This window comes from Gossypium hirsutum, chromosome A10 (genome assembly GCF_007990345.1).
Source record: "Gossypium hirsutum isolate 1008001.06 chromosome A10, Gossypium_hirsutum_v2.1, whole genome shotgun sequence".
Taxonomy (NCBI): domain Eukaryota; kingdom Viridiplantae; phylum Streptophyta; class Magnoliopsida; order Malvales; family Malvaceae; genus Gossypium; species Gossypium hirsutum.
Genome location: NC_053433.1, coordinates 4379870 through 4401025, shown reverse-complemented (window position 1 = coordinate 4401025; position 21156 = coordinate 4379870). Strand labels below are relative to the sequence as shown.

At 34.6% G+C, this 21156-nt stretch overlaps 1 protein-coding gene across 8 annotated transcripts; it reads left to right on the top strand.

The window, feature by feature from the left end:
• Window positions 1–16618: 16618 nt before the first annotated feature.
• Window positions 16619–21133, top strand: LOC107937511 (pentatricopeptide repeat-containing protein At1g09900). Of its 8 annotated transcripts, XM_041079630.1 has the most exons (4): window positions 16820–17063; window positions 17206–19587; window positions 20287–20519; window positions 20699–21133. In XM_041079630.1, exon 2 carries the CDS (start codon window positions 17313–17315, stop codon window positions 19515–19517), a length of 2205 nt encoding a protein of 734 aa, XP_040935564.1. In that variant the 5' UTR covers window positions 16820–17063; window positions 17206–17312; the 3' UTR covers window positions 19518–19587; window positions 20287–20519; window positions 20699–21133. The 8 variants fall into 8 exon arrangements, with proteins under 8 accessions (XP_016725890.1, XP_016725891.1, XP_040935563.1 ...); XM_016870402.2 differs by having other exon boundaries at window positions 16766–19587; XM_041079629.1 differs by having other exon boundaries at window positions 16766–19587; window positions 20649–21133.
• The last annotated feature ends 23 nt before the right edge of the window (window positions 21134–21156 follow it).

The window sequence follows — 21156 nt, the reverse complement described above, 5'->3', positions numbered from 1 at the left end:
CCAGCTCGTATCTTTGCAACTGTAAGCAGTAATGCGCCATATTTGGAGACAGATGACAAAGCAATCGAATGCTCATTTCGGTCTTTGGAATTTGTTAATGCGACGTTCATTACCGAGGGAAGTAAGATTCTGACGCTGAAATTATCCAAAACTACGAGGATGAGTTTACAGTTGATGGTTGGAAAAGGGGCCTTACCTGGAAGAGGACTTGAGAGACATCTCCAAGGAAGGGTTGAAATGCTGGTATTAAAGGACAGGAAAGACCGCTTCGGCTTAGGATTTAAGCCAGATGCGAGACAAAGGAAAAAAGAGCTGGAAAAAAAGTAAGAAAGAAGGAGAGCAGGGTTAATGGGGGAAGAAATCAAGTGTGAGCCAATGATATTCCCCCATATATCGAAAACTTTTGTGTCCGGAGGAATCATTCATCCCGAGAGAGGCACGGAAAGAAAAGAAGCCATAGAAGAAAGGTTGGAAAGCTTAGACATCAACGCCACATACGAAGAAGAGACTGGAGAAGGAAATTTGTCAGGCATTTGCCCCTACATACCTAGAAGTGTTCTAGATAACTGGACTGCGGAAGATATTCCTGTAGTTTTTAGAACTGACTCAGAGTAATGTCTAAAACACATTTATTGCTCTAGGCTTAGGAGTAATAAGAATCTTTTGTGAAATAGGCTTATGTTTAAAAACATTATTTTAATGAAATGCACAATTATTATCATTTTGAGCAGATGTTCTTTCATTCTTTGAATTTCATTCATAATCATATTATACAAACGATTACTTTCAGATTCTTTTGTTCTGCGAACATTCCTTCTAAATATTCTTTCATTTTTCATTCATAATCATACCATACAAATAAGTATTCTTAAATTCTTTTGGTTCTGTGTACCTTCCTTCATCCTCATAACAGGTCCCCAGATATCAATGATATGAGTGACACTATTAGTGGCTCAAAGTCTCCTTTTGAGCGAGATATGTGTATGGAGGATTCTCAGGATTTCGAAGATGACCAAGGCTGTAACCTATCTCCTGATTTGTTAATGATGGTAGAACAAGACGAGAAACAAATCCTACCCCACAAAGAATCAGTAGAAGTTGTGAGCTTAGGAGAGGGACAAGACGTGAAGAATGGAACTTGTATTACCATGGAGATGAAGCGAGACCTTATCGAATTACTTCAAGAATTCAAAGATGTCTTCGCATGGTCGTACCAATATATGCCTGGTTTGAACACTGGTATCGTGGTGCACCGACTTCCCATAAGGGAAGAATGTAAACCAGTTCAGCAAAAACTTCGAAGAATGATGCCTGACGTCTTGCTAAAAATAAAACAAGAGGCTAGAAAGTAGTTTGAAGCTGGATTCTTGAAAGTGGTAAAATACTCAAAATGGGTCGCCAACATCGTCCCCGTCCCTAAGAAAGATGGAAAAGTATGAATATGTGTAGACTATAGAGATTTGAACAAAGCCAGCCCGAAAGACAATTTCTCACTGCCTCATATTGACACCCTAGTGGATAACACGGCAGGACACTCATTGTTTTCTTTCATGAACGGTTTCTCCGGATATAACCAAATCAAGATGCATCCTGAAGACATGGAGAAGACCACATTTATAACCATGTGGGGTACGTTCTGCTATAAGGTGATGCCGTTTGGACTGAAAAATGCGGGGACGATATATCAAAGGGTCATGGTAACCCTGTTTCATGACATGATGCACAAAGAAATCGAAGTTTATGTCGATGATATGATTGCAAAGTCTCGAACAGGGAAGGAGCACATACAAGTTCTGAGGAAGTTGTTCTTAAGGTTAAGGAAGTTTGAGCTAAAACTCAATCCAGCCAAATGTACCTTCGGAGCCAAGTCTGAAAAGTTGCTCGGATTCGTGGTTAGTGAGAAAGGGATTAAGATCGATCCAGACAAAGACAAAGTCATACAAGAGCTATTTCCACCACGTACCCAGAAAGAGGTTCGAGGCTTTCTAGGGAGATTAAATTACATCGCTCGGTTTATTTTACAACTAACCGAGAAACGTGACCCTGTTTTCTACCTTTTCAAGAAACACAACCCAGGTGAATGGGATGAAAAATACCAAAAGGCTTTCGACAGGGTCAAACAGTATTTATCCAACGCTTCGGTGTTGATGCCACCTAACCCCGATAAGCCATTGATACTGTATTGGGCAGTATTTGAGAATTTCATGGGATGCGTACTGGGTCAGCATGAGGATTCAGGAAGGAAAGAAAAAGTTATTTACTATATTAGTAAAAAGTTCACTGAATGTGAGACAAGGTACCCGCCGATAGAAAATTTTTATTGCACCCTAGTTTGGATAACCCGAAGGTTGAGGCAGTATATGTTGTACCACACTACTTGACTCATCTCAAAGCTGGACCCTGTAAAGTATATGATGGAGTCAACAGCTCTGAATGGAAGGATGGTCCGATGGCAAATTCTGCTCTCTGAATTCGACATAGTCTATGTGAACCAGAAAGCAGTAAAAGGGAGTGCAATAGTAGATTTTCTGGCCAGTAGAGCTTCGGAAGTCTACGAGCCTTTGAACTTCGATTTCCCAAATGAGGACCTGATGTGTGTTGCAACCACTGAAGAAGGTGCTCCGGAAGAACTTTCCTGGAAATTAAACTTCGATGGGGCATCAAATGCTGTGAGTAATGGAATCGGGGCAGTCTTGGTATCCCCGAACGGAGATCATTATCCATTTACTAGTAAATTGGATTTTGATTGTACGAATAACATGGCAGAATACGAAACATGCATCATGGGTATCCGTGCAGCCATAGAACGTAAGATTAAAGTGCTAGAGGTGTATGGAGATTCTGCGCTAGTAATTTATCAACTCAATGGAGAATGGGAGACCAGAGATCCCAAGTTGATCGACTATCAAAAACAGATCCTTGAGTTGGTGAAAGAGTTCAGTGACATTACCTTCCGCTACTTTCCACAGGACGAAAATCAGATGGTCGATGCTTTGGCCATCTTAGTTTCCATGATCAAGGTGAACAAACAAGAAGATGTCAAACCCATTCGGATGAGCATTTATGAAACTCCGGCGCACTGTTACAGTATTGAAGAAGACGAAAAAAAGATGATCACTCTTGGTATCACGATATATTGCAATACGTGAAGAATCGTGAGTACCCGAACCAGGCAAGTGAGAATGACAAAAGGACACTGAGAAGATTGGCCATCGACTATGTCTTAAATGGGGGGATCCTATACAAAAGAAGAAAGGATCAAGTGCTATTAAGATGCGTAGACATTGTAGAGGCTAAGAAAATCTTGGAAGAAGTCCATGAAGGTGTCTGTGGGACACACGCTAATGGCTTTACAATGGCCAGGCAAATTATGAGATTTGGGTATTATTGGTCCACTATGGAAGGAGTTGTGTCAATTACGCCAAGAGATGTCATAAATTCCAAATCTATGGAGACAAAATTCATGTGCCTCCATCGCCGCTGCATGTCATAACTTCCCCATAGCCTTTCTCTATGTGGGGTATGGATGTAATTAGACCAATATCGCCAAAGGCTTCCAATGGGCATCGGTTCATCTTTGTGGTTATCGACTACTTCACCAAATAGATAGAAGCCACTTCATATGCCAATGTTACAAAGTCAGCAGTGAGCAAATTTCTGAAAAAGGAGATCATATGTCGATATGGAATGCCAGAGATGATTATATCTGACAATTCATTAAACCTGAACAATAGTACGATAGCGGAAGTCTGCAGTCAATTTAAGATCAGACATCACAATTCGTCACCATATCGCCCGAAAATGAATGGGGCAGTGGAAGCGACCAATAAAAACATTAAGAAAATTATGGGGAATATGACCGAGACCTACAGAGATTGGCATAAGAAGTTACTATTTGCCCTCTTTGCTTATCGAACATCAGTCAGAACCTCAACTAGGGTAACGTCTTTCTCTTTGGTCTATGGAATGGAAGCGATTTTGCCAATCGAAGTTGAGATCCCATCCCTTCGAGTGTTGTCGGAGTTAAAGTTAGATGAAGCAGAGTGGATCCAGTCTCAATATGATCAATTGAACTTGATTGAGGAAAAGAGGCTAAGAGCTATCTGTCATGGTCAGATGTACCAAAAATGAATGATGCGGGCTTATGACAAAAAAAGTTTACCCAAGGGAATTCCATGAGGGAGACCTAGTTTTGAAAAAGATCCTTCCCATACAGAAGGATTTTAGAGGAAAATGGATGCCTAATTGGGAGGGGCCTTACATGGTGAAGAAAGCTTTCTCCGGAGGAGCATTGATTCTAACCGAGATAGATGGTAAAAACTTGCCCAATCCTGTAAATTCAGATTCTGTCAAGAAGTATTTTACCTAAAAAGGAAAGGCCAAGGTGAAAATCCGCAAAGGGCACAAAAAAATAAAGAGGCCAAGGCGAAAACCCTTAAAAGGCGCTTTGAGACCAAAGGTGTTTTTGAGTTGAAAACCCAAAAACGGGCGGCTCAAACTTTGAACATGAGGCATGTGGTAGTCTTGTCCTCCCAAATTAACAAGAGGGAAGAATCGTACATCTTGGGGCATCAACAAAATACGCGGGATCTCCTGAACACACATTTAGTTCGAAAGAGCCTTTGAGAAATTAGAATAGTGAAGCTCGTGCTGCGATATCAGGGGTACCTTTTTCTCATGTTATATTGTACCTTAGCAGATTTGCTATCCTGCTTAATTTATTCACCTTGAGTTTTGCTTAATAAAATTCATTCTTGGCTATTATGATAATCTCAGTCGAGCATTTTTATTGAAATCACGATTTTTGGACTTATAATATTCACACAAAAGAAGTTATGCATATTACTCTAGAAGGTCTCTAAACAGTACAAGGACCTGAAACAGTGCCACTAGTCAGAACTAACCAGACTCAAAAGTGGGAAACATTGGAAAAAGAATAGTCCAAATTGTGACTATTTCTTCAAATTTTCTGTCAAACATAACGGCTAAGCAAGAAGATGCGATAGTGCATCAATGATGGAACCCTGATGAATTATAAGCAATGATGCCTTAAGCACTTAAAAAAGGAATCACTCTGCATTTATATATCATCTAGTTAGGAGCATTTGATTCATTTTGGTCATAGCATTCTAATCATAGAGACATGAAACCAATTCTACAGATCTTGTTTGCCTAAAGTTACGATGGAGCAGATCGAGGACGGCGAATCTTGTCTTTCTAAAGTTGCAGTGAAGCAGATTTAAGCCACCATCATATCTCCCTAAAGTTGTAGTGGAGTAGGCTGAAGATTGTAGATCTTGTTTCCCTAAAGTTACAGTGGAGCAGGTCGAGGACGGCGAATCTTATCTTTCTGAAGTTACAATGAAGCAGATTTAAGCCACCATCCTATCTCCCTAAAGTTGTAGTGGAGTAGGCTGAAGATTGTAGATCTTGTCTCCCTGAAGTTATAGTGGAGCAGATCGAAGACGATGAATCTTATCTTCCTGAAGTTGCAGTGAAGTAGATTTAAGCCACCATCCTATCTCCCTAAAGTTGTAGTGGAGTAGGCCGAAGATTGCAGATCTTGTCTTATCGAAGTTGCAGTGGAGCAAATAGAAAGACAATGAGCCTTAATCCCCTAAGTAGTAGGGCAATAGGTTGAAAATTACAAGTCTTATCTCTCTGAAGTTGCAACGAAGCAGACCGAAGATTGTAGATCTTATCTCCCTGAAGATGTAGTGGAGTAGATCGAAGTCACAATCCTTATCTTTCTGAAGTTGTCGTAGAACAGGATAAAAATTACAAGGCTAGTCTCCCTAGAGTTACAGCGGAGCAGATAGGAGTGACAATTCCTACACCCCTGGAGTTGTAGAGGATTGGAATGAAGCTACCTCGAAGAAGAAGAGTTTTAAAGAAGCCATGATTTGGCGAGACTGGGCAAAATTGGCCCTCTTTGAATTCTTTGCTCTATTCTCGTTACACGACAATGAGCAAAGAGGGGCAGTTGTAAGGCCCAATTTTGGCCCGGGTCCACTAAGATATAAAATCCATAAAAAAATAAACCAAATTAAATGTCCAAGTCTAGTTTACAGATTCAATACATCAAGCCCAATAATAAAACCCAAATCTAAAACCTAAAAACTAGGTCTAAAATTTCAAGGCCCAAATGGCCCAAAATTTAAAACAGCCAGAAACCCTAAGGTCTACTTTGCATCGTAGCCAAGCCCCGGCCTCCATGCCTCCGTACGCTCCAGCGCCTCAGCAGCCACGCCACGCCCACGCCTCCTTACGCCAGCACAGCTCCCGTACCCGAGCTCCAGCACACCCCGTACCTGCAAAAAGGACTAACACAGCAGCAAATACAAACAAAGAACAAATATTGTGTATTTTTTCATTTATTTTCTTTCTTTCTTTTCGGCTATAAAGCCAAGATTTTAATCTTTGTAATCGGTTACGAACAGGCAAGATAGACACACAATACGTGCAGTGAATACAAAAAGAAAAGCGATTAAAATCCTTAAAGGTGATTTTTTTTCGAGTTTTTTGAGTTCTTCTGCCGATCATTTCTTTTGGTCATTCGTTTTGTATTTAAAAAATCGAAAAAAAGAAAAAAATGAGGCCTTACCTTAAAAGCACGCCGTGAGATCCCCTCCTCTTCGTCAGAATCGAAGTGTAGAAAGGGGTCTTAAGGCTAAAAAGGGCGACTCCAAGGCTCGAATGGGTTGGTCACCGTTCATGGTGGCAGATCGGCGCCTAGAGAGGCTCTTAAGATTCGGTTGAGAAGTAAAATGGGGAGGCTAGGGTATTGTTAGGGTTCGGCTGAAGAAAGGCCATGCTTAGCCTTATAAGGGACTAAAAACAGCACCGTTTTGACCAATTGTAATGGTCCCAAATGACACCGTCTAGGCCAGCCCGTCTCTGCCTGACCCGATCCGGTTCTTCAACCCTCAGGACCTGCGAGTCTCTTGCAGTGAAGGGTTATTTGCGACATCGGTCCCTCTCCTTTCGCGCCGTCTTCAAATCAGCTTGCATGTGTGTTTCTTTTTTTTAAAAAAATTTTTCCCATAATTTGCGCATGAATTCGCTTTGGTCCATGCCTCTGCGCTGCATTTTAGAGCTTGGGTTATTCCCAGTTCTAGTCCCTATACGTTGGCGCGCATCGTTCATTGGTCCTCTTATGATTATTTTATTTGTAAATCAGCCATTTTCTTGTTTTAATTTTATTTTGATTAATTCATCCATACACTCACATATATTGGTTATTTTAATGTGTTTTGTATACATGTTTTACATATTGTTTAAATTATTTTATACTTATATATTGGCACATATATTTAATCTATACACATTATTAGATTCACGATTTTATACCTATAGCCTTCTTTGTACAATGAGTTTGAGGTTCTTTTTACCATGTTATTTCGATATTTATATGATATTTCTTTAAATATTCTATATATGTTTGTACATGTACATTTTTAATTAAAGTTTGTAATTTGTAATATTTATTACTTTAAAGTGCTTAATATTTTTATATATTTGTTGAGCTATTTCAATAACCTTTTTATATATTTTTAACCACCATTTTGTAGTTTATTTTTTATACTATATTATTTAAAATATTTATATAACACTTGTTCAAATGTTTCATGTATATTCGTCCATAAATAATTAATAATTTAGTTCTATGTACATATTTAGTCCCATCCTAAAATTATTTTATGAATTCTCTTAAATTTTCTATATATATATATTTACGTACATAAGTCACTTTTTTAAGAACACATCTTACTACACATTGTTTTGATTTAAAATTTCACATTTAAATATTATTTTTATATGTATGTACGTTTGTCAACTTTAAATGAACACATCATCTTTAACATGTTTATATATATATTATTTGGTTCAAATGTTCCTTCTTCATAATCTTTGCTTTAATAATTATTGTGGTTGTAGTTTGGTCATATTGTTTTGTATACTATGTATATTGGTCGTACCATGTTCATTTTTTTTGATGTCGTTAAACCGATCATTGTTAATTGTTATACTTAATTATTAGTTGTACTTAATTATTTTTTATTATTAGTTTTTTTGTGAGTTTAATTATATTTCCTAGGTTAGTTATACTTAATTATTAGTTGTTAATTGATTGTATCTCATGTGTGTATATTGTCCCATATCATTGTTTTCCTACTCGGTTTACGAAATTTGGTTTTATAAGATCCAAGTCTTTAAGATTAATTTCGTTTTATTTCAAGTCGCATTAACGCTTTTTAAGCTAGTTTTATAATTATTCATCTAAAAATTCTTTAAAACGGAGGCAATTATCTGTGTTTGGCAATTCGAAAATCGTGCCTTATCGTGCTGGGTTGCAATTCCCCGTTTGTTCAAAACAATCGAATATTCCTTTGGGATTTCACTCATGCTTTTAAAAAAAAATTCTACAAAACAAGGCAATACTCGGTGTTTGGCAATTCGGGAATCGTGCCCTATCGTGCTGGGTTGCGATTTCACGTTTGTTCAAAATAATCGAATATTCCTTGGAAATTTCACTCATGTCTTTAAAGAATTTTCAAAACGAAGGTAATGTTTGATGTTTGGCAATTCGAGGAATAGTGCCCTATCGTGCTGGGTTTCGATTTCCCGTTTGTTAAAAATAATTAAATATTCCTTTGAAATTTCACTCGTGTTTTCTAAATCAAGGCAATGTTCAATGTTTGGAAATTCGAGGAATCATACCCTACCGTGCTGGGTTTCGGTTTTTCGTTGGACTAAATAATTGGGCATCCTTTTGTAATTTACAACATATAAGCTTTTGGAAGTCGAAATTTATCATGTTTTTGAGAGCATAAAGGACTGTGTCCTATCGTGCTGGATGTGATGCTATATTCCTCTAAAATAAGAGAATTTTGATGACCAACTCGGGTTATTCAAATGTTATTAAAAGGAACCATATGTCAAAAACATTTTTAAATTTTAGACATAAGGACAATATCTAATCGATTTGGTACCAATTTTGAGCGTAATGAGGGTGATGATCCTTCCTCATACGTAACCGACTCCCGAACTTGTTTTCTCATATTTACGTAGACCAAAATTGTTGTTTTAGTAAAAAGAAATTGTAACACCCCCTACCCGTATCTGTCGCCGGAATAGAGTACGAGGCATTACCGAGAAGCACGAAACACTTACAGATAATTTAAATACATTTTCATAACAATTTGTTTCGATTTCATACTATTTCATATTTAAGCTTTATTCACTAAAGTATTTGAAATATCATCTTTATGCAAATAGCACACATGAGGTATATAATTCTATAATTATGAATGAACACATTTATCAAACATATTTCATGTTTTTATATATATCATAGTTTCATATTTCCATGTATCAATTACCATCACTTCCTCGTATTTCAGACAAATACGTGTAACAATTCATAAATATGCAATTCATTAACTCTTCCTACCAATTACGATTTAAATTGCCAAATCACTTATTGAGCCCAATTTCAATGTTCACTAAAATTTATCATATAAATTTTGATGTACGTATTCATCAATAAATTCCATGTACAAATATCATCATCTTATATTTCCACATACATTTGCTTTCCACATTTATGAAATCAAATAGCATATACAATACATACCAATGTATTTCAAGTACGTTTTCATGATATTTCATTTTGAACTCAGATTATTTCATACTAGAAGTTTTCTCATTAACTCATTTGGAGTACCAATTCATACGGATAATACACTCAAGGCATAGAAATATATAATCACAAATGAATTCATCCATCAACCAAGTTTTATGCTCATGTCTCATCAACTCGTATTTCCTTATGTCACATAATTCCATGTAATACTTACCAAACTTCTTCAAATTAGTGAACATCTTACGGAATTGAGTACTTCGTTTTTTTCGATGCTATAGTTCAACTATGGTCTTACACATCTTTACATAATGATGCTATAGCCCAGCTATGGTCTTACACGTAATTACATATCTCACTGATGTCATATCCCAGATATGGTCTTATACAGTAGCATATATCACACCGATGCCATATCCCAGATATGGTCTTATACAGAAATCACTTGTCACTTGTCACTTTCACTGATCAGGTAGCTGGTGCTACCATTTTTCACTGATCAGGTAGCCGAAGCTACCACTTTTCACTGATCAGGTAGCCGAAGCTACCACTTTTCACTGATTAGGTAGCAGAAGCTACCACTTTTCACTAATCAGGTAGCTGAAACTACCACTTTTCACTGATCAGGTAGCTGAAGCTACCACTTTTCAGTTGTCATTTGCCATTGATCAGATAAGTGTAGCCGAAGCTATCACTTATCACTTTCATTTTTCCTTGATCAGATAAGTGTAGCCGAAGCTATCACTTATCACTTGTTTCCATGGTCTAACCATGGTCTTTTCCTTAAATTCATCTTGTCACTGAACTGAAATGCTCAATTTGATCATTTATTCAATTTTCATGCTTTTACATTATTCACGATTTTATCATCAATACATATGAAATAACTCATCATAAAATTCATAAAATTAACAAATAATCACTAAAATTTAGCCATATAAACTCACAAGTTCAATTTTTGTATTATAACAATAATCATAATTTCATAATAAATATTCCAAATAAAACATTATATCATTTCTAATCCAACACTCATCGATTATAACCGGGCATGTGATCAATTTATACACGATTCATTCACATATATGTATATTTTTCCTCCTCCTCCTCTCCATCCACATCCTTAGTATAAACAACACACTTGTAAGTAACATTGTCCATAATTTTCATTATCTACTTATGTGAATATTCAAGCTATCCATCTGTGTCATAGTCATTAAATTATTTTTATCTTGAGCTATAGAACTCCAAATTAAGATCCGCTAATTTTCTCTGAAGCTAGACTCATATACCTTATTACCATAAAAATTTCATAATTTTTGGTTGGGCCAATTAATACAGTTTATTCATTGAAGTATCCCTTGTTCTGCTGTCTGACAGTTCCGACCCTTCTTCACTAAAAATTAATTATCTTCTTGTACAGGATTTGAATGATGTCCTCATTTATTTCTATTAAAAATAGACTCATTCAGGATTCTAAAAATATAAATTTAAGCCCCTAATTATTTTTATCCAATTTTTTATGATTTTCCAAAGTCAGAAGAGGAGAACTCGAAATCATTCTGACCTTGTCTCACAAAAGTTATTGTATCTGATGATTTACAATTCCATTGCTTACATAATTTCTTTTATAAGAAACTAGACTAAATAAGATTTAATTTCATATTTTATTCATCCTCTGATTCTATTTATATAATTTTTAGTGATTTTTCAAAGTTAGGCTACTGCTGCTGTCTAAAACAGTTTTAGTGCAAAATGTTTATTTCCATTTTGCCCCAAATTTCACAATTCATACAATTCAGTCCTTGCTCAATTAACCCCTCAATTAAGATAATTTTCTCAATTAACACTTTTTCTAGACATTATAAGTTATTTCATAATTTTTTAAATTCAGAATTTCCATATGAAACTTTAACTTCAAACTCTTTTACAATTAGGTCCCAAACATTCACTTTCTATTCAATTCTTTCAATAAAATCAGCATATAAATAATTTAAAGCTCTAATTCCATGCCAAATCATCATATACTTCCAGCACATATTCATAACAACTTTCAATTTCTTTCATAGAATCAAAAACTAATGAATTCAACAAGTGGACCTAGTTGTAAAAGTCACAAAAACATAAAAATTTCAAGGAGAAAGCAAGAATTAAACTTATATGAAGCTAGAGTATGAAAACCAGCTTGAACCCTCCTCCATGGCTGTTTTTCAGCTGATGAATATGAAGAGAAATGAAGAGAATTCTAGATATTCCAATTTAGTCCCATTTTTATTTAGCCAATTTTGGCAATTTTCCAATTTTTCCCTTATTTCATCCATTTCCTGATTTTTCTCAGCTATTGCCGCCCAAAGTATCTCCTTTAGGACTATTTTCACTTTAGGTCCTTCCTCATTTGACAATTGAGCTATTTAATCCTTATAGCAACTTTTACACTTTTTCAATTTAGTCCTTTTTATTTAATTAACCACCTTAACGTAAAAATTTTCTGACTAAATTTTAATACTACCTCACCAACACTCCATAAATATTTCTAAAAATATTTATGGCTCGATTTATGAAGTTGAGGTCTCGATACCTCATTCTCGACCCAATTTACCTAATTAATTCTTTTAAATCACCAAATTCATTAATTCAAAAATGCTTTTATATTCGCATTTGACTCATAGATATTAATTTATTAAATTTTTAACTCACCCGTCAGATTTAGTGATCTCAAATCTCTATTCCCGATACCACTGAAAATTAGGCTGTTACAGAAATATTTTATTAAAATAACCAAATTCTTAGGTGATCCGATCACACCTAAACCAAAAAGATTGGTGGCAACTCCACATTTCGTTTTCAAAGTCGATCGTCCATTTTTGTTTTCATATTTAAGGATGGTTTCAACAGAATTATTGTTGGAATAGATAAATTATCTTTATACCAACGAATATTTGCAATCTCAATATTGAACTAAAATTATTATTAATCACTCTTCTTAAAATAATCAGTTAAATTCTCCGAAAAAAATACCTAAAAAGTGTCACTAATTTACCCGATAAAATAGTAAAATACAAATGTTAAAAGGCACTTGAAAAATTGTCCACCAATATCACCATTAAGTTGCCAATACATAGACTTGGTCAGCTCGATCTACAACACCAAGATGATACCTTATCTTGAGTTTTATCACCAAAAATTATCTAACACACCAATTCTGAAGAAAATCCAAAAGAATATGATAAATATTCATCCAAACTTATCATCCTTATCTAAAGGATAAGGATGAAGTCGATAGGCTATAGATTTTTTTATGACAAAGAGTAACCAGCCAGCAACAACGAAAAGCTTTAACCATATTCACAACTATACTTAGTTTATCCAAAGATAATCAAAGTCAATAATGCTAACCATAATGAATTTTTTAATTGAGAATCATATCCGTTTTAAAATTTGTCCAAACAACTCATAAGATAACTAGAGATAATAAAATGTTACAAAATTTATTCGAACAAAACATTAAACAATCAAAAGTTACAACTTGGATGGATATTAACTCAAATTTGTTTTGGTTCATATACTACTGCAACATGGTTTTTTCTTAGATAATAATACATATTTATATCTTATAATTTTAGGCAATTTATGCCTCATTTTGGGTTCTATTATGATACTCACTATTATCGACCCAGTATCTGATTGGGTTCGAACTCTAACTCATATTCTACACAGTTCGCATTTTTAGTTCGTATGTAAGGTGCTTGCACCTTTCTATGAGACCGCATGATGTGGGTTCGCACTATCGTATAGGTGAACTCATCTCGTATAAACATATGTTAATCCTAAAGTAGGATATGTGTCGATATGCTTAAGAACTTTTCTATAATATCACATTCATAGACAATAATTATATCATATAAACACACAGTTTAACTCGGCTAAAAGGTACACAAAAAGAACCATATCATATTTTACGCATGTTTTCACAATTTTTGAATGATTTACATTGTTTGAACTAGAAAATATAAAAGAAAGCGTAAACAAGATAAAGGAATGAAGGAGAAGTTTACGTAAGCTTACTCGGATAAATAATTTTGTTCTTGATAACAATACCTTTATTTATCAACTAAAATGCATTATTTTATTTTATTTTTAAAGCTAAAAATATACCTGTAATTACAATCAAATCAATTAAATACTAAATTAAATAACTTAACAACTTATATAACTAGAATAATTATGAAGGAAAATTTGTCCATTTATATTGAATGAGACTCAATAAGTATAAACTATTAAAATAGTCATTTTCGTTTATTTCATGTTTCATTTTAGTCATTTATATTATTACGTTGTAATATTTTAGTCACTGAGCCGTTAATTGTCGTTAATAGTGTAACAGTAAGTTGGCATGTCACGTTAAATCATAATTTCAAACAAAAAATTTAGGTTAATTTATATAATCGGTCTCCATATTTTTCTCGTTTTGAGCAATTTAATTTTTTTTATGTTCTTTTAACTTTCCTTTATTTTTTCTTTATTTTTTATTCTCTTCTGTTTCTCCCTCTGTTTTCTCCATTTTTTTTACATAGTTTTTCTATGTTTTTCATTTGTTAAAACTAGTTTCTATACTTTTATTTCTTCAAACAATTTAATTTTTTCGAGTGAGGCGAGCTTGTGGACTAGTTTTAACAAATGAAAAACATAGAAAAGCTACATTAAAAAAATGAAGAAGAGAGAAAAACAGAGGGAGAAGCAGAAGAGAATAAAAAAAAGAAAAAAAAGTTAAAAGAATATAAAAGAAAAAAAATTAAATTCCTCAAAATGGAAAATTATAAGGACCAATTGTATAATTTAACCTAAAATTTTCGTTTGAAATGACGATTTAATGTACCATGCCAACTTATCGTTACAACATTAACGACTCAGTGACAACACAATAACATAAATAACTAAAATATAACATTTTATACAGAAATAATTAAAATATAACTTAAAACAAGGAGAAGTTACTAATTTAATAGTTCACCCAATTGATAATGGTTTACAATATCCTAGTACGAGAAAAAAACCAAGTATTTTGATTGATTTATCTATAAGATGAAAAGGATTTGCTGGCTAAAGAAAGAGAAGCTTTTTGGTACGTAGCCTAAAATAGTTCAGCTTTGGCAGAAAGGTGACAAGCTCGATCAAGTGATTCCTCTGAAAGCTGAATAGTGGGACTAACTTTTTATATATGCATGCACACTTGCACAATATTATTGCTATAAGAGAGGATTCACCCAAAAACTAAAGAGCTTAAGAATAGACAAAAGTTAAGCCATAATATAAGTTAGTTTAATTGATTGAGTCATCATTAGTTTCTAATAAATTTTATTAATTATCTCATTTGATGAAATTAACATATTTTAATCTTAAGCTGTATGATAACTTGGTCTTATCTAAAAAAATATTAAGAATATATATCTTGACGTTGTCACGAGAAAAATGTAATGATATCGGAGAACAATAAAAGATAGAATTAGTGACATCAACAAACTGAAATGTAAAAAAATTATTCATTGCTCACTAAAATAAATTTACAATTGTTGATTTATATACACTATTCTACTAACTACTTATTAACTACTTATTAAGCAAACTTAGTAACTATCTAAACTGCTTGCAACTGCTACAATATAACTGTTAATTCTTGTTCAAAGTTATATATAAATATATTTCAATGATTTGATTGAAAAAAAATGTTACAAAATAGAGGTGTTCATAGGTCAGATCAAGTCCAACCAAAATTTTAGGCCTATTGCTAGGTCCGGGTTCAAAAAATAGGTCTAAAATTTTACCCAAACCCGGTCCGGATAAAAATGCTAAAACCCGAGCCTAGCCCGACCTGCCTATATTAATTTTTTTATATAATTTTTAAATATATAAAATACATCAAAAATACTAAAAAATTAAAATAAATATTTAGGAACAAATTGAAAATAAAATTTTAAAAATATGTATAATTAAATAATACTAAGATAGATGCAACTTAACAAGCAAATGGCTCTAAAATAATAATAAAATTAACAATAAAATAAGTGTTATACAATATCCAAACAACACCAACAACAAAATAGTAGCAACATAATAGTGAAATAGTGGCAAGATAGGAGAAAATAACAAGAAAATAACATTAAAACAATAATTTTTTTGTCCATTTGTGAATTAGGCCCGGACCCAGGCCAAAAATACCTTACCCAAAGCTCAGCCTGTTTTTTTAAACGGGCCTTATTTTTTTTACCTAAACTCATTTTTTGGGCCTATATTTTTATTCAAATCATCTCATTTTACGAGTGAATTTTCATGCTGGTGGCCTGACTCATTAACAGATCTATTATAAAGCAGGAGGAGTAAGAAAAAAGAAAAGTTGTTAAAGCTATAAATAAATAATTTTGCTTTCCAAGTTTTAACACAATATGATCAACAATGGGATGGAAAAGTACGAAAGAGAAAAAATATAACAGTGGTTGATGTTAAATTTTGCAATTAATCTATATGTTATGCGTAAGTTATGGATTTAATCTTTATAGTTTTTAAATTTTAAAATTTTAATTATCACCAAATTAAATGATAAGTATTAAATTTATTAAGTTATACTATTTTTAAAATTTTATATGATAAATATATTATCAGACGTGAATGTCATGTTAGCTTACTACTTTTATATATTATTTACAAAAAATTTAATTAATAGATTTAATGCTTGTTGTTTTGTGTCAAAATTAAAACTCTAAAATTCAAAAAATATAAGAATTAAAAATGATTAAATTAGAAAACATAGAATAAAATTACAATTTTACAGATAGTACAAGATTATGAACTGGATTGAATTAAATGGATTTAACCATATTATTTTGATTAAAATTAGAATTTTAAAATTAATCGATTCAAAAATTACAAAAGAGACTAAATTCATAATTTATGCATAATAATAGGATTCGAGCATTCATTAAAGTTGTTCTTTTCTTCTTGTCTTGCGGGACTTGAAGAAGCAAAGAGATTAATCGATTGTTTTGATAGCTAGTTTCATGCATCGACTTGCATCTAAATCACAATTTTTGTATTTTATTACATATTATTGGTTGCAAACTTTACCAGAACACTTATTTTTTGGGTTACTACTACCCACGAATTTTTTCATTTTTTTTTGGGTTACAAACTTCACAGAAAACAGCTTTAATGGGTTAAAGCATACCCAAAGTTTGAGGGTCCAAGGCCTGGCAGCCCCTCAGCCTGGGTCATCAAACTTCAAAGCAAGGCCAATGGAGGGGATGGCGCAAAGTGGAAAGAACAGAAAAAGGGCGAAACGAGAAAGACTAACCCACAGATTGGGAGATTTTCAGAAGCTTGATAAACTCCACTGTGTCACTCTACACATTCATACAAAGTTTCCCAGGTCATATAAGCTCCTTTTTTGTTCATTAACTTCGCAGATATGCACTCTGGTTACTTCTCTTATCATAGAATTCAGAGAATCCTAGCTCGTCGTTGCCCTTTTGTCTATATTAGATTTAATGCATATTTATCTTCGTTTTCAGAAAGTAATTTCAATCCTGGTTCTCATCCTGTGAGTGATTCTAATGTCAGTTTTGTGGAAAGAGATCATTTTAATGAGGGAAATGTTGATTTTGGTAAATTTAGAGAGATGGGTGTTGAAGACTCTAGGGAGTTGAGTTTGTTTGCTGACAATAATGGTGGGTATCAAAGGAATCGAAGCCTGAAATTTGATGGCTTTGATGAAATTGAAGAGGAAGAAGGAGATAATTGTCGTACTGATGATGATTTTGTGGTATTGAATTCATATAATGAGCAAACAGAGGATGTATGGAGAATTGAGTTAGAGGAGGATGAACTTAGGCATCCTTTGGTGAGAGAGATTTGTAGGTTGATTCAATGTAGGTCGGCTTGGAATGCAAAGCTTGAACGTGATATGAGGCACTTACTAAGAAGTCTCAAACCTCGTCAAGTTTGTGCTGTTTTGCTCTCTCAGGATGATGAACGTGTAGCTTTGCAGTTCTTTTATTGGGCTGATCGGCAATGGCGGTACCGTCACAACCCGATTGTATATTATGCAATGCTTGAGATCCTTAGTAAGACTAAATTGTGTCAAGGTGCTAAACGGGTTCTTCGGCTCATGGCACGTAGAGGGATTGAGTGTCGGCCTGAAGCATTTGGTTATTTGATGGTGTCATATAGTAGGGCTGGCAACTTGAGGAACGCCATGAAGGTTTTGACTTTAATGCAAAAGGCTGGAGTTGAGCTGAATTTGGGATTATGTAATACTGCAATTCATGTTTTGGTGATGGCAAATAAGTTGGAGAAGGCACTGAGGTTCTTCGAAAGAATGCAAATTGTTGGAATTATCCCTAATGTTGTCACTTACAACTGTTTAATCAAGGGATACTGTAACGTAAATCACGTTGAAAATGCATTGCAGCTGATTTCTGATATGTCATCAAAAAACTGTTCACCGGATAAAGTTAGTTATTACACCATAATGAGTTTCTTTTGTAAAGAAAAACAAGTCAAAGAAGTGAGGGACTTAATGGAGAAGATGGTAAAAGAAAGTAATCTGTTTCCAGACATGGTTACGTATGACACTCTTATCCATATACTATCCAAGCATGGCCATGCAGATGAGGCACTTGAATTTTTACAGGAAGCTGAAGCCAGAGGATTTCAGATCGATAAGGTTGGGCATAGTGCAATAGTTCATGCGTACTGTAAACAGGGAAAAATGGACGAGGCAAAAGGTATTGTCAGTGAAATGTTGTCAAAGGGTTGCAATCCTGATGTGGTGACTTATACAGCTGTTGTCGATGGTTTTTGTCGTGTTGGGAAGCTGGAGCAAGCTAAAAAAATGCTTCAGCATATGTACAAGCATGGCTGCAAGCCAAACACTGTATCATACACAGCTTTATTAACCGGCCTTTGTCGGAATGGGAGTTCATTACAGGCAAGAGAGATGCTGACTAGTAGCGAGGAAGAGTTTTGGACCCCGAATGCCATCACTTATAGCGCTGTAATGCATGGGCTGCGTAAGGAAGGAAAATTATCTGAGGCGTGTGATGTAGTGAAGGAGATGATTAGCAAGGGCTTTTTCCCAAACCCGGTTGAAATTAACTTGATAATTGAGTCACTATGTCAAGAGGGGAAAATGAATGACGCTAAAAGGTTCTTGGAGGAATGTTTGAATAAAGGGTGTGCCGTTAACGTTGTAAATTTTACTACTCTTATTCATGGATATTGTCAAAAGGATAACTTGGAGGCTGCTTTGTCATTGCTTGATGATATGTATCTAAGTAACAAGCATCCTGATGCAGTCACTTATACAGCAATAATTGATGCACTTGGAAAGAACGGTAGAATAGAAGAAGCAACTGATCTTACCATGAAGATGCTAAAAAAAGGGTTGCTTCCAACACCTGTTACATACAGAACAGTCATTCACAGATATTGCCAGATGGGAAAGGTGGAAGATCTGTTGAAATTATTGGAAAAGATGCTTTCGAGGCAGAACTGCAAAACAGCGTATAATCAAGTTATTGAAAAGCTTTGTAGTTTTGGAAGCCTTCAGGAGGCTGATAAATTGTTGTCTAGGGTTTTGAAAACGGCATCCAGAAACGATGCTAATACCTGTAACATGCTTCTGGAAAGTTACTTGAGCAAAGGGATGCCTCTATCAGCGTATAAAGTTGCTTGTCGTATGTTTAACAGAAATCTGATTCCTAATCTTAAATTATCTGACAAGTTGAGTAAGAGACTCATGTCAGAAGGAAAATCTGCGGAGGCAGATAACCTCATGCTACGATTTGTTGAGCGTGGACACCTTTCACCTCAATGTGAATGACATTTTGAAGCCATATTCCAAATTTTACGACACTGGAGCTTTCCCTTTGAAGTTCAATGGCTTGAAAATGGTAATCCTAAACTCTTCTTGCTTCTTCTTTAGGCAGAAGCTGTATTGGGGTGGGGTCCTAGTGCATGGTAATACCTACATTTAAATTTATGTGGGCCAAGATCAATACTTCATTGTATGTTTTAGAGCTTCTAATGAAGTTTGGTACATCCTATAATGTTTAAAGTCTAAACTAGAGCTGCTAAATGTTATAAACTATATGGTGTCATTTCACAGAAATGAAGAAAAGTGTCAAACGTCTTTGCTAGCGAAGTTGCTTTAAAGCATATGCAGGAACTGAAAACATATGCCTAAAAGTAGACATTTATTGTAATTGTATAAGAATGTCAAATTTGAAGAGTAAGGTGATTGTTTACATGAGAAATTCTTACAGCAGGTTTGTTAGGGATTTATTGTATTTGTATAATAATGTCAAATTTGAAGAGTAAGGTGATTGTTTACATGCGAAATTCCTACAGCAGGTTTGTTAGGGAACTATGATTGACTCTGCTTCTTTTCTATGTGGATTGTTTTCATCTTCTTTTAGTTCTATCCAACAACATTGGCAAATGAATTGATAAGTAATACTGGTAAATTTGATATTTGAGTGAATGTAATGATAAACTACCTTAGTCTGGATGGATGGTAATAAAAATAACTGATGTAAATGCAGATAATCTAGGTGCTTAGTTATATTTGTTTATTTGGTTGTATGCTGCAGTTGATTCTGGACATAACATGATTAAGAGATTTGGAGATAGATCCTTGGAAACAATACTATGGATCTGCAATCAATAGTTGGATATGGAGCGTATTTCCTGATACTGCAATAACCTCTGCTACTTGAGGTGCCATCTCACACTACAAATTTTCTGCACTGCTGCTGCTGTGGACTTAAATGACATCTTCAACGTAACAGCAAAATTCCTTCCTTGATTGCCCACCTACATTTGTGTAAGCATCATGTTTCAAATTGAAGGTATTACAGTACAATATTGTCCATTTCCCTGATGTTGGTACTTAAACGGGGACAAAACTGTTTGTTCTCACATGGCTAACCACCATACTTTCATATCTGGCTAGGATATTATGAATTGAAATAGGCCTGCTAATGGACATCAGATTGTATGCAGATGAGCTAACTGGTCATGCATCTGAAATGACGACCGAATTGTGAAATCAGAGTTCAGAGCAACAAATGAAATGTTCCGATCTTCAGATGTTAACATATACGACTTGGTTGTTTGCAACTACTCATTGAAATCATCTCTTGGGTGAAATGAGCCTAACAATCTAGGTGAAAAAGGAGAAATGCAAAAGGTGGAGCCCTGTTTTAAGAAAATGGTGAGGCTTTGGCTGGCTTCTGCTATTGGATTATATCAAAAGGGGTATATTCATGTAGAAAGGCACCATATGGACCCTTCTACACGTCCGCTTCGTCCATGGCAGACCTGTCATTTCATTTTTTGGTGTATTAATGAAAATTTGTTTCCCTTGTAAAATTTACTCTTCAGGCATGTAGTAATCCAGACATCTTGTTAATAATTGGAAGGCTAGTTCTTTTGAAAGTCTCGTACACAGGTTGGCTCAG